At 44.9% G+C, this 14546-nt stretch overlaps 1 protein-coding gene across 1 annotated transcript; it reads right to left on the bottom strand.

The window, feature by feature from the left end:
- Nucleotides 1-4642: 4642 nt before the first annotated feature.
- Nucleotides 4643-13222, bottom strand: TRIM16 (tripartite motif containing 16). The gene is made up of 6 exons (XM_053376130.1): nucleotides 12464-13222; nucleotides 9794-9889; nucleotides 7897-8130; nucleotides 6190-6361; nucleotides 5999-6094; nucleotides 4643-5852 (listed from the first exon to the last, which is right to left on the bottom strand). The coding sequence occupies exons 1-6, from the start codon at nucleotides 13025-13027 to the stop codon at nucleotides 5185-5187; spliced, it is 1830 nt and encodes a 609-aa protein (XP_053232105.1). The 5' UTR covers nucleotides 13028-13222; the 3' UTR covers nucleotides 4643-5184.
- Nucleotides 13223-14546: the final 1324 nt, after the last annotated feature.

Below are 14546 nucleotides of genomic sequence, written 5' to 3'. Positions count from 1 at the left end.
CCCTGTTCACCAGCGTATACAAGTCTTGCGGCACCTTCAAGAGTTAAGAGATGAAGTGAGTTCATCTAGTCCACAAATGCTTATGCCACAAAAAATCTGCTAGTCTCTAAGGGGCTCTTAAAGGCTGCCCCCCATCTGCAAAAAGGGGAGGGAAAGAAGACCCAGGTAATTATTGACCAGTCAACTTGATCCTGGAACAGATAATTAAAAGAGTTGGTCTATGAGCACTTAGAAAAGGATACTGTGATTACTAAGAACCAGCATGTTTTTCTCAAAAACAAGTCATGCCAGACAAATCTCATTTCTTCTTTTGATAGTGTTACAAGCTTGGTGGATCAGGGGAATGCTGTGGACGTAATGTATCTCAATTTCAGATAGTCTTGTGGAGAAGTCGATAAAATGTGGGCTGAATTAGACAACTGTTAGGTGGATTTATAGCTAGTTGACTGACCAGACCCAAAGAGTGCTTACAAATGGTTTCTTATCATCTTGGGAAAAAGTGAGAAGTGGGGTGCCGCAGGGTTCTATCCTGGGTCCATTGTTGTTCAACATCTTTATAAACAACTTGAATGAAAGCATTGAGAGGATGCTCATCAAATTTGCAGGTGACACCAAACTGGAAGGGGTAGCTAAGGCCACTGAAGACAGCTAAAAAAACAAGCTAAACATCACATTTAAATGAAAATCCGTATTATATGATACACAAATCAATATAGCATTTAAAATTTATAAAACAATATTAGCAACATTGACAAAATAGCAGCCAAAAATTTAAGTTCATACACACGTTCTCCACAACCCCAAAACTCATACTATTTCAGCTCCTTAAAATACATATATACATAATGCCTATGGCAGCAGCTCCCTCCTGGAGGTTCCTCGGGCTGGAGGTGGAGGAGCACAGGTGAAAGCAACCACCCCCTGATGGCAAACAGAGTCTCTATCCCCTTGCAGTTCTTCCTCACATTCAACTCCCCACATTTCCACATCGGTTTGCAAATTTGCTTTGTTGTTGCTGTTAAAGCCCTCATGAAAATTCATCAGCTTTTGGTGCAGATTTATTCTAATATGCATCATTTTGTATGCAATTTTGCCTAACAGTCCCAATTTTTGCCTCATTCATTTTTGTGTTTTGTATTTTCACCAGTTTTTTATTCCATATATTTTCATACTACTCAAGATGGTCTCTAAGCTGTTAAGAAGATGCAGTTATGCTACAATATATAACAAACAGCAAAACTGGAGAACTACAAGACAATGCAAAAAATGCAATAAAATCCTGCCCTACCCCCCTCACCAGCAAAAACGTAGCAGCACATTTTAAAAGCATCTAAAGAGTCAGGGATCTCTTTCCCCTTCAGCATCCCTCTTGCCAAGGCATACCCTGACTCACAGTAATAACACTCACCCCAACCAACACATGCACATATGCATTTATGTACACATCACTTGACTGGAGAACTGCATTGCAAAATGCAGAAAAGTGCACCTGAGTGTGTCTCAGTTCACGCATTGTTTCAGAAAGTGCAAATCTGGCAGATTCACCTTTCAACTCTACAATCCTATGATTCTATGAATGTCACCCCTATCTCTATGAACCAGAAAAAGAGACTCCTGGCCACAGCTGCGCATCTGGGGGCATGGCACCTTAGCAGAAGTTCCCAGTCGCAAACCTACTTTTGAAGGGAAGAAGGTTGAGCCTTTATCCCAGGCATAGGCAAACTTGGCCCTCCAGACATTTTGGGACTGCAACTCCCATCATCCCTAGCTAACAGGACCAGTGGTCAGGAATGATGGGAATTGTAGTCTCAAAACACCTGGAGGGCTGAGTTTGCCTATGCCTGCCTTATCCCATGATGAGGCCCTTTTCTGACCAGGAGCACCTCTACCTCATTTACAATGTGATTCACTTCATTAGCCCCCATTACAGCCTGCAGGGGACGCGGGTGGTGCTGTGGGTAAAACCTCAGTGCCTAGGACCTGCTGATCGTATGGTCAGCGGTTCGAATCCCCGCAGCGGGGTGAGCTCCCATCTTTCGGTCCCAGCTCCTGCCCACCTGGCAGTTCGAAAGCACCCTTAAGTGCAAGTAGATAAATAGGTACCGCTTTATAGCGGGAAGGTAAACGGCATTTCCATGTGCTGCGCTGGTGCCGGCTCACCAGAGCAGCTTCGTCACGCTGGCCACGTGACCCGGAAGTGTCTCCGGACAGCGCTGGCCCCCGGCCTCTTAAGTGAGTTGGGTGCACAACCCTAGAGTCGGACACGACTGGCCCGTACGGGCAGGGGTACCTTTACCTTTACCTTTACTGCCTGCAAAGGTCCAGGCTGTGCTTCAGAAACGGCCCCATCCCAGTCAGCAAAGGATTCTAAGGTTCCTACAGCATGTGAAGAAATTTGCATTCATTTAAAACGGCCTTCCCAAGCACTTGAGTGCAAATTGCTCTGGTAACCTTACATGAAATCAGACTCGTAGCACATGACTCACAGCCAGCACATCGGATCAGTTATGCAACAAGACTGCCCCCTCGTGGGGAAAATGCATTCTTGGGCCTTCCCAAAACAGTTGTCTTGAGAGACTCCCCAAAGTTGGTCTTCTCTCCACTTTTCCTGAAAACAATTCTTGTCTTATGAACGTGTTTATTTACCCAGCCTTCAAATCAAATTGGGGGATGTATAAAACAAGTAAGTTAATTTTAACCCCACGTTTTGGCTACCCTTTATCTGACCCTGAGCAGCAACCGTTCAATGCTTCTTTTATGTCTTTCTTCCGTCACTCGCTGCTGCTAATCCTTGCTCTCGCGTTCTGCCAAAACAAACCCACATCTTACAATGTTTGTCAGAGGAAAATGGGTGCATGTTACATGAGGAGAGCCACACACAGAGACAGGCCAATTAGCTTGCCCAAATGCATTGATACGATCTGACTTCAGTTACACTGATACCAATGGAATCAAGTCACTGTAAAAACCAAGAATTTTGACTTAATTGGGCTTTGTTTGTTTTTTAAGGACAACAATCAAGGGGAGCCAACAACATGCCCAACAATATTAAAAATGTTGGAGTAATTACGCAGCTCTCCAGAACAGTAGAAACACATTTCTCTATCCAGATAACGCAGGCATTTCAAACAGAATCTCTGTTACAACCACTGCACTAGAGCCCAGTTCTTACATTATACACATTGTTCTTCAAGCAAACAATTACTGGGGAGCTGGCACAAAATGATGGTGTGTGAGCAGCTTTTCCTGCTCCTGATGTCCCTGTGTTAGCCATGGATGTTTACTGGGGTAAAGCCAGGGCTTTCTTTTTTCAGCCAGAACTCACCAGAACGCAGTTCTGGCTTTTCTCAGGTGGGCGCCATTGCCATTCTAAGAGAGTGAGGGAGGTGTTCATGGTAGAATGATGGTGAGTTCTGGTACCTCTTTTTTTTCTAGAAAAATAGCACTGGATAAAGCCTATGTGAATAGACTACCCACAAAGGCTTCCTTGGGAGCTAGAAACCTGAGTGCATAGCCTTCTTTGCCTGTGTACACATTGTACGTTTAAAGCACACTCAAAGCACCTTTTCCCTTCCAATATTTCTTTGCACTGTAGTTGCTTAGGAGTTGCTGGGAACTGTAAATCTGTGAGGGTCAAACTACAGTGCCCAGAATTCTTTTGAGGGAAAACATATGCTTCGAAACTGTTTCAAATGTATACTGTGCACACAGCTCTCATGAAAGTCCACAGACTCAGAAGTCTACATTGGTAGGCCTTTCCCTTGCCAAATGGGGGATGCTACATGACTTTAGGAGTTCAAAGTGGTTTGTGGGGCACAGGTTGTCCTAAAATCTTGACGTCATCAACCTTTGCTTAAGCAGTGGAAGCTAGTTGAACAACTCCTTCTCTGGCTAGGATGGCTGCTACAGGAGGAGAGATTGTACAGAGAGGAGCTATGAGACATTTCTTTTGTGTCTGTGCAGTTTGAACTTCACCTGTACTGGAGAAAAGGCAGTTTTATCATCACAGCCATTTCTCCTCCATTCCTGAATTCGCAAGTTAAAAAAGTTAAAATAAAATAAGGCTTCCTTTTTGTAACACACTTCCCACAGGAAAAAGGGAATTCTAGAGAAAAACAAAATCACTTAAAGAAAGGGAAACTTTGACCATTAGTTGCTTTGTTTCTCAGTTTAGAGGTGGTGTTTAACCTGCTAGCAAGCAAACAAAACTGTCAAGATGCAATCGACAGTTTACTCAGTGATAGCCTTGTCCAAAATGGTCCACACCCAAGTTTGCATGACCCCAGTCCTGAATCAACAATCTTTGTACTTGCCAAATATTGTGAACCTGTGGGCCGGGGCCCTGCTCATTTGATTTTTGCGAGTACCTAGTATTAAAAAATCAATAAATCAATCAATGATGATCTGATTTGCTATAGGCCAGGAATGGGCAGCAGGTGGCCCACAAACGAGGTCTAGGCCCTGGGACAATTTCACCTGGTCCTTGGTTATCCAGCCACATTTCACTCAGTGTAATGTTACTCGTTTAGAAAATCCAAACCACAGATTTTTCAGAAAGCAGAAAACAAATTCTGATACCATATCAAAACAGTCAAAGAATCAAAACATAATAACATGCGATAAATAATAAACCAAAGTTTATTCAACCTGCCAAGATAATGCAGTAAATGAGAAATGCCCACAATTTCCTTTGCTAAGAAAGAACAGTTGTTTTCAGAAACTGAACAGCTCTAATGCTGTGGTACTGCTCATCCAGGCCACATGACAAGAGAACTGGAGACTTGCAGCGCTGGTGTTGATGTTGTTAAAAAATGCTTCTTTACAGATGTATCAGTTGAGCATCAGGGAGCAGGCGAACACTGAGGCAGCCAATGCCAGTCTTGAAAGGTGCATCAGTTCCCTACAAAGTAAACAGCGTGACCTTGGAGATTCCCTTTCCCCCAGCTGTTTCTCAATTTGGAGAAGATATTTAGTGGAGTGGTAGGCAACCAAAAAGGTAAACATGCAACAAAACAATTCAGCTCACCCGATTTTGTGACGTGTTTGTTGGCCAGATAAAAGTATTGCCCTAATACGGATATTTGATTCCACCCCCCTTAGAGGCCATCGTGTCTGCCTTTACCTTTTAATTAATTCAGTGGCACACTTGTAGTAAGAAGGAGTGCCCATGATCACATCACTTAATCAATGGCTGTGTCCCGACTCTGATGTCTTTGTACTTGCCTCTGCTTCGCTCTCAGGTGCCAAGACCGTACTGGAAGAAGCTGCTTCTCCCAAGTGAGCAGGAAGAGGTGCCAGGGTGGCCTCAGCCTCATCCCACAACTTGACAATCTGCACACTGTTCTCCTTCTTGGATAGCCAGAAGGCTGGGTAGAGAGGTTCAGTAAACTTGCACTCAAACTTATGCAAAAGAGTCATGACATCCGAAGCAATGCCGTAAAAGGAAAGGGTGCCCCTGGGGTAATCCAGGTAAACTCCTATCCTGCTGAATCCCTGGACTTTCAATGGTGTCTCCACATCACTATGCCAAGCAGAGAATTCCTTCCCATTCCACTTAACACACCAGGAGAAGTCATTCCCTGAGATGCAGCTGTTGCTTTCGGAACCCTTCCGATCAATGCTCTTGTTCGTCATGCCAATGTAAACGCCAGCCCCAAATATCTCGACCTCAAAGTAGTAGCGGCTGATGTATAAGCTTTTGCCCGACAGCACCTGGCGCCAGTGCTGAAATCTCTCTGGGTGATCCGGGTACGGGTGCTCCCACGGCGTGGTGTTGGTGACTTTGTGGTTGTCTTCCAAGAGCCTCAAATAGCGATGAGCAGTAACCGGGTCAAACGTCAATGGGCAAATATCTTTGGAGGAACAAGAAATATATCGTATTAGTTTAAAACCACTGTTTTCCTCTCGCTGTTCCCCTCAAAACTCAACAAACCGACAGGCTTGGTCTTAAGAGTCTATTCATCTGAAAGATACAGTCATGTATATAATTATGCCTTACATTTCAAGAAGTCACTCCTGCTTTTAGGTTCTGGGGCAGTTATGCGGTGCTTGAATGGGATCATGGCGGACACCATTGTTTTGATGCCAGCGTCCTCTGCAAAAAGAAAAGTAACACAACAGCTTAGTTGCAGAAACAACAGAGGAAAAGGTCACTGGACTGGATGAGCGGGTTGGTAGATAGGAACTCACCATCTTTAGCAAACTCCTGCAACTTGTCCTTATAGGAAGTTTGTAAAAGTTGTAAAATATGTTCCGTGGACTCTGTGACCACCCTTCGGATCCCTGACAATTTGTCTTTTAGGCCAATGTAGACACTGGGCAACGTGTCGTCTCCTTCGCTCTTCTTGAATTCACAGTATTCCTGTTAATAAATACCCACATACATACATAAATACCGGTAGGGCCTCTCCAACCAACATATAATCGCCCAACCTCAATGCTACCTCCCCACACAGCAATTAGGCAAAACCAAACAAACCCTGCATCCATTGGTGGCAATAGAAATTGTTTTAAAAGCCTAGCTGCAGTGTAAGGGCTGTTTTGTGGGGGGTCAGACACAGGTGAGAAGCCAAGGGTTAACCATTTCCACTCTGGGTGTTTGATTCCAGCCCACCCCCAAGGCACTCTCACACACAAACCTCACGCAACAACTAATATTTTTAAAACAGCTATAGGAGTTGTTATTTAAGCCTAACTGAATTGCTTTTCAGGGGAGTCACAGCTGGGCTGGGCTGGGCTTATCCTTCCCTTCCAATCTGCTAAACAGGAAGATGCTTCTAAAGAGGGATATGCACTGCTTAGCCTGGCCTCACTCCCTGCAACTAACTGCTCTTCTGTGGTAGCTACAGAAAAGGATGCACACATCATGCACATGATTGGTTCAAGTTATTGCAGCCTAATAACCTTCCTGTTTCTTGACCATCATTGTTATTAATATTTACCTCCACTTTTCTTTTCCAAATCAACTCAAAGTGGCCAAATCCCAGGTCCAGAGACATAGCCCCTGTTTGGCAGGCCAAGACCCATCTCATCTCCTAACCCTACTTGGGAGGGGGAGCAGGAAGCAACAACTGCTCCAGACCAGGGCCCTGCAGGTACTCCAGGAAGGAGCTGGGCATCAGAACCATCCAGAAAACTGCTCAGTCATTGTCTGATGGCTGCTAGGGCAGCAGTTTCATCCTTGCCTCTTTGGCTGGACAGCTCCCCAGCTGATTCAGGTCTCCTGGTCTCAGGCTTGCTCCTGCTGCTTCTGGAAAGTCAGACAGCTCCCCAATCTCATGGTACGAGAGGAGTTTGAGCCAAGGGGCTGAAGGTTGCAGAAATGAAGTACATGCATAGGAGCAGCTTCTCTCACCAGCAGCTTCTGCTCACTCAAATGCACACATTAGCTGCCCATACAACAGCAGCTGGTCTCACAAACACGTACACAACACATAGTTTAACGATGGAACTTGCTCACACAGGAGACAGTGATGGCCACCAGCGTGGATTGCTTTAAAAGAGGACAGGGCAATTTCATGGAGGATACAGCTATCCATAGCCACTTGCCACCGAATGTCAATATTCTACCTCCACTGTCAAACCTAGTATGTCTCTGTATATCACATGCTGGGAATCACAAGTGGGGGAAGGGTCCTTTGCACTTGGGTCCTGCTTGTGGACTTCCTAGAGGCATCTGGTTGGCCACTGTGAGAACAGGATGCTGGACTAGAGGGGCCACAGGCCTGGTTGAGCATCTCAGATCAGGCAAACACACAGGAGCACGCACAGCTTACAGAAAGAAATGCAATGGGACAGCAAGGGTTGCATTTCATTAGCATTTCCTTAACCCAAACATTTGACCATTTTAAGTCAGCAACACCAACTGGTCGTTTGCCTCTTGGCCAATTAAGGTACCTTTAGAAAGATGATGTCATTTGTGTGTGTGGCCATCTTCTCCAGCCTGCTCTTGCATTCCTCCATCACCACCCGCTTGTTCTCAAGGTGGATCTTTATCCCATTAGCATGATTAACGGCACCACGCTCCTTCTCCTCTAGGAAAGCTAGCACAACAGACTGAGTCTTCTTCACTGCTTGGAGCAGCTCCTCAAACTTCTCTTCCACCAAGGTTTTCACTTCAGATACAGAACTCTGCAGGGGGAGGAAATCACCATCTTTGTTATTGGAAAAGTAACATAGTGCAGTGGTTAGATGTCCAGTGTGGTGTGGTGGTTAAAGTGTCAGACCAAGTCCTGGAAGTTCAGCAATCAAATCTCCATTCAGCTAAGAATGTCACTGAGTGGCCTTGGGTCTTGGGCCAGTCACTGTCTCTCATCCTAACCTACCTTAGAGAGTTATTGCAAACATAAAATAAGAAAGGGAGAACCATGTATGCCACCTTGAGCTCTTTGGAGCAAAGGTGGGATATAAATATAATAAACTGATTGATAAATGTGCCCATATTAATATGAGATGTGAGGGCAAAAGAAAGCTGTTGAAGGAGAGAAAACAGAAGGAACTGTGAAAATAAATGAGCAACAGAGACAGAGAATATCCCCTTCCTCTAGTAGACAGCCAACTCCTGACAAGACCAGTCTGTCAATAGCTGTCATTCAACTACTTGGCACTGGGTGTGTGCCATACCTGGTCAACATGGAGACAGAATAATCTACATCAGAGGTGGCAAACATACAGATTTTCAGATTGTGTTGGACTCTAACTCCCATCATCCCCTGCCAACATGATCAATGATTATGGATGATGGTAACTGGAGTCCAAAAACATCTGAAGGGTCGTAAGTTCCCAACCACCGAGATAAACCTTCACGCCAGAGGAGCAACCCACAGAATATTTTACATTCCTCAGGCAACTACCAGGCTGGCAGAAGGGTTACGCAGTTTAAGAAGGTTTCCAATAAGTGAAAATGAATTGCATTAGTCACCCCTCTATTATTTTAAGGAGGACCAACCCTGTGGGAACCTCCCAGCCACGTAGAAATGTTACTCATCTGCTGGATGATATCATCAAGCTTTTGTTTCCACAGCAGATTGAGCCTGCCACTCCTCTTCCACACTGGCCATCAAAGTTGGCACATATGAGTAACAATCCAGACAAGGTAAGAAGTGTTTTGGGTCCATAGGAACACTGATCCTACGGTCACAGATTTTGTGGCTATACTTTGAGAAGAATCAAAGAACAAGATGAGCATAAAAGGGGGAATGAGAGAGATCAAAATGATTAAAATGCTAAACCACAAACTTTAGTCCCTGTTTTTCCATGATGACAATGGTCATCATCAGCAAACAGCATCCTAGGGCCACTACCATGGTCCTTCACATCATGAAGCTACATCTGCAAGCCATCATTTGGATTTCCCAGAGAGTTATGACATCAGATGCTCCAGGGCATCCTTCCCGAAGCCAGTGCCCTCCAAATGTTTTGGACTCCAATTCCAATCATCCCTGACCATTGGCCATGCTGAGATGGGAGTTGGTGTCCAACAACATCCGTAGGGCACCAGGTTGCTCCAGGACATTATGAGAAATTGCTGCTGTTGCTAACACCACCAGCTATGCCTGAAGAGTCCACCAGAGGACATTTTGCCCAGGACCTTTCCAAACCTGGAGCCAGCCCTGGTCCAGATTGTTTTGTGGGGTTACAGTCAGTTAGCAAAGTCTACGAAGATACAGCCTGCTTATAACAAAGAGAGGGCTATGGGTATGCCTTTCTTAATACAGTACAATACAGCCAGTTTGAGACCAACCTGAACAGGAACTTAGCTGCAAAGAAAGAGGTGGCCTAGTGAAAATCTTACCACTATAGACTCTGAATTTCTCTGCAGCTTTTCAATTGCATTTTCTGCTGACTTCAGTTTCCAGTCATAGCCTGCTTGGAGCTGAATAAGTTCGTACTGTGGGTAGATAAAATCAGAGGTTATTGAAAGAGGCAACTCAACAGCAGTTTTTAAAAGCCATGAATCAAATGGAAATATCCATTTTCCCTTAAAAGCAATCAATCTGGGATTCGTATCCCCAGAGGCCAAAGTGCACATTACATTAAATGCACAGTCATGGGCTAACAAACTGAGACAGATAGAGGTGCTGTTGGTCAGTAGGAAAGCTTAGCCCATCAGATGTACCTGATGAGGATGCACTGCCCTTCAAGGACAAGGTTTGCAGTTTGGGGTACTCTTGGAACCCAACTTTGCCATGGGATTGTCAGGTAGCACCTGTGTTTTTGCACAGCTTTGACCAGTGTGCCAGCTGTGCCCTTTCCTGGAGAAATCAGATTGATATTGTCACACATGTTTTGATCACATCTATTCTAGATGAGATGCCTGCAATGTGCTCCACACGAGACTGCCCTTGAAAGGTATTCAGAAACTTCAGCTGAGGCAAGATGTGGCAGGAACAATGTTAGCCAGTTTTGCTTTCCGAAGCAACGTGTTCCTGAAATATACTACATTATTTGGTTCCTCTGAGCCTTTAGGGTGGGGGACGATCTACTTGTGACTAAGAGCATGTCCACACTGCATGTCCACATGCATTTAATACTGCATGCAGGTGCATTTTGGGGGTGCTAAACCCATGGCGGCGTCCCCATGTTGTTCCTATACCACACCTTCAGTTGATCTAAATTTGCATTCTTCAGGGGGACAGATTATGAGTTTAACAAATCCCTTTGGTATTAAATATGAAACATCAAATAATAGTTCTATCCTGGAGAACAGGAATAGACAGAAAAAGCCAAGAGCTCACACCTTCTACACAGGTAGTCATAACGGCTATGAATACCTGCCTCTTTCACACAAACTATGATTCACAGCAATTTCTGGAATTACTGCTACATTATAAAAGCCTCAGGCTGGGAAAGTTTCAATGCAGAATCTGGGACATAGAAACAATCATCCAAATGGGAGGAAATCAGAACTCCTTTGTAATTGTTTGCCCAAAACTGCACTCTAATTCATCATTAAGAGCACCGGGCACTCCTTTGAGATTATTGCTGTAGGTCTGTTTACTTTTAAGCTAAATATTTTACAAGGAGCATGTAAAGTCCATGCTTGTTTTTGCCTAAACATCTGAATGAAAGATGCAGCGGCTTTTTTTTAACACTGGGTGAAATGTGTGTTCATATTCAGTGGTTTAAATAACACCCACCTTGCATAACTACTGGGGGGGGGTGATACAAGTGTGATAGAAAGGGAAAGTGGAAAGGAGGAAGTAATTATTACATTATTTCTTACATTCTGTCCTTCCTCCCACAAAGCCAACAATCATAAAATGACGACGTTAAAACCAGCATTTTAAAACTTCCGTTCAGAATACCTTGCAATATCCAATACGCTACAATGGATATTATAACACAAATCATATCAACGGAGGTACTGTAATTATGCTCCACTGCTCCAGTGCCCCATGAGAGTAAATTTCTAAGCTGCTGCCTAATTCAAGATAGTGTGGGAGACCATTTGATCTCAACTGGACAGGAGTTCTGTAACTAGGGTGCCACCACTGAGAAAGCCCTACTTCATGCAGTGGTTCCTTGAACCATATACCACTGGATGCAAGTAGAGTTCATTGCGCACAATTGCCACAACAATGCTAACTATCTCTTTGAGTGAGTGAATGAATCTTAACTTTAATAGCTATTGGTCCCATGATGGTGTTGTATATTGGAAACTCTCACTGCAGCTGAGGATCTTTCCAGTTCAATTTCTACCTTGAGCTTCTAGCCGTAGGAATTATGCCTTCTGAACTACTGATTCTTTTGTCCTGTGGCAGCTGCATTTTTGTCTCAGTCCTCACTGAGAGTCAAGGCCAAGGGCTGAGCCACAGAGCCAGTCATCTAAACTGCCAGAAATACAGGAATGGATCAGCATTTGACACTCAGTCACAGCTTCCCAGCATCTGCATCCAAGGGCCAAAAGCTAAGCTGTGCCAAATTCTGCATGTGCTGCCAGTGGTGACACAACCAGTTCAGTCCTTAGTAATATAGCAAACTCCCCAGTTGCCCTGAGCTTGCGATAATTGCAAGCAGACCCCGAGTGTAGATAACACTTGGCAATGCCACCCTTTTCTAACAGAAAGCAGGCACACCCCATTTTTGTCCATCCAACTTTTGTCAGATTTCCCCTGAACTGTGATCCCTTCTGTGGGATGGCCTCCTGGGTTTCATAATATGTCAAGCTACATAACCATGAAACCCCAGGCATCCGACATTTGCAGCAAAACCCTAGCATGTTTACTCAGCAGCAAGCTCAGCTGCATTCAGTGAAGCCTGTTCTCTATTAAATTTGCAATTATAAACAATCTTAACATGATATCAAGCAAGAATCCCTCCAGCAGCACTCTGGGCCAGCCATGCGCATGTAAAAAGGCTGTGTGCGTATGAATGAGAACTCTAGGCCCCATATTTCCTAGCAAGCCAGTATCCCATGACATTCCCCCTGAAAATTGACAGTGCTCAGAAAGCTACAATTTACCTCCTTTTCTTTCCTGGCCACCCCACAGGTGACAGCCTTATGTCCCTGGTGTCCATCTGCAAGGCACTCCTCACAGACACACGCAAGGTCAGTATGGCAGAACCAACCGAGGTGCCTCTTGTGGACTTCGCAGCTCTGCATGTCAATGTCCTTCATTGGATCCATAAGCTTATGGGTCTGGAGTTTGGCGTTCTCCAAGTGAGGCTTCAAGTGATCCTGGCAATAGTTCACCATGCAGGTCAAGCAGGACTTCACCGCCAGCACCTTCTCAGCCAAGCAGAAGTCACAGAGGACCTCTTCTCCCTCTACCGCATCCCCTTCCCCAATCTTGCCTGGTGGCTCCTCTTTGGGTCCATTTTCAGTCACATTCTCTCCCAGGCCTACTCCATTGCTGGGAGCATGCCCTCTTTCTGGATCCGATGACAGAGGGTCTGCTTCATTTTTCAATCCTACGCTCTCACACTCTGCCTTGCAGATCTGTGATCCATTTGCCGCATGGATGGAGTCTTCAAGTATCAGTTCCCGTGGCAGTTCTTTGGGACAGCTGGATTCAGAGTCAGCCATTTTATAATATCTCCTGAACAGAGCTGCTTCTCCAACTCCGACAGCTGCTGCCTTCTAAGGTGTTTGCACTGTAGCTGCACGCAGTCCAGATATGAAAGAACAGTCACACCTGAACACTCCTCAGCGCCTCAGGATATTAACTCTTTCCTGTCACCTTCCATAAGCTTGAGTTAAATTACACAGCTTGGCATCCAATAAAATAAGCTGCTGGCGTGCTAAGCCTCTTCTCTGTTAAGATTGCTGTGAATAAGCACCAATCCACAAGTGGCTAGTTATCTTTCTTATTTTCAAAAGGAAGGGGGAGGCCCTATCCAGAAGGGGATGGTGCGTAGTTCAGGAAATACCTGGCATTATTACTCATTCCTTCTCTCAGCTTAACTCTGAGTAATGTATACAGACTGAGAGGCTTTTCTGAAGCCGGAATGTGGCTTGGGAGGCACAAGAAAGAATTGTGCAAGACAGCGATGGGAAACTCTGTGGCTTTCCGGATTTTGCTGAACTCCAGCTCCCATCAGCCCCAGCAATGGGGCAATGGTCAGGGATGAAGGGAGGTAGAGTCCAGCCATACCTGGTCCCCAACCCTGGTGCAAGAACACGCTGCACTAACCTATATATTTCTGCTCAGAAGTCCCGTTGCATGAAATTGGAAACCAAAAGAAAAAGGCACAGCACAAGAATGATTCAAATTAATATGGCAATATGTGGGGGTTGGGGAGGGCTGACTGTCAAAACAAATAAAAGCATCCAAACAAGAAAATGTGGAGGACAACTCTTATGGACAGTTCTATGAGTTTAGGTAGCACAATGTCTTGGAAGCAAGCCCCAGTGAACTTCATGAACTGTGTGAGACTTTCTTTAGGCTAACATGCTCAGGGATAGACTGCTAGTTGATCATTCAATGCTACCCAACAGGTTTGGAGATTGATTGCACATGGTCTGAGAAGCCGATGAAGAGGAGGGCTTGGGGTGAGGAATCAGAAAGATACAAGGACCTGAGAGGGAACTTCATCAAGATTCTGAATATTCAGGTTGAATATTGTACGTTCTCTGGGCAATGTGCACATTCTCTCATCATTATCCAAGAAACATGCCTTTTTTCTATCTCTAGTTCAGAAGCTAGCAATGTGAAGGCATTGGGCTGCTTGTCAATCACAGCTTAATCTTACATGACCCACAACATACCCTTCCCAGATCAGCTGATGGAGTGTAGGGCTCCAGAAAATACTTTTTTTGCATTCCATCCTCTTTTTCATCCCTCTCAGCTGTTTTCTACTCAGCTGCGCAACACAAGCAAAATTGTAGGGAGAGGAAAGTTTTAAATCCTGCCTCCCACCATCCTGATGTAAATTGCCCCTCCTGCCATGCTGCTATTGAGCTTAGGGGAAAACTCGAAAGCAGCATGGGGGTCAATCATCATTAGAATTGTAGTCGAGGGAAGAGTTAACCTCCTGTGCTGGTCCCATGGGTTACCCGAGAGGCGAGGTCCAAGTCCAGTCCATGGTCAAAGATGCAACGTGGA

The sequence above is a fragment of the Podarcis raffonei genome, chromosome 2, assembly GCF_027172205.1.
Source record: "Podarcis raffonei isolate rPodRaf1 chromosome 2, rPodRaf1.pri, whole genome shotgun sequence".
Taxonomy (NCBI): domain Eukaryota; kingdom Metazoa; phylum Chordata; class Lepidosauria; order Squamata; family Lacertidae; genus Podarcis; species Podarcis raffonei.
The sequence above is the reverse complement of the archived record's forward strand: the minus strand, read 5'-3'. Positions and strand labels throughout refer to the sequence as shown.

What these genes read in the sequence shown, in the direction of transcription:
- TRIM16 (XM_053376130.1), bottom strand. Translation starts at nt 13,027, where the DNA reads ATGGCTGACTCTGAATCCAGCTGTCCCAAAGAACTGCCACGGGAACTG. An exon ending in GAAATTCAGAGTCTATAGTG is followed by an intron (nt 8,131 to 9,793) that starts GTAAGATTTTCA and finishes CTCCCCCTGCAG; the next exon opens with AGTTCTGTATCTGAAGTGAA. An exon ending in GCAGGAGTTTGCTAAAGATG is followed by an intron (nt 6,095 to 6,189) that starts GTGAGTTCCTAT and finishes TTCTTTTTGCAG; the next exon opens with AGGACGCTGGCATCAAAACA.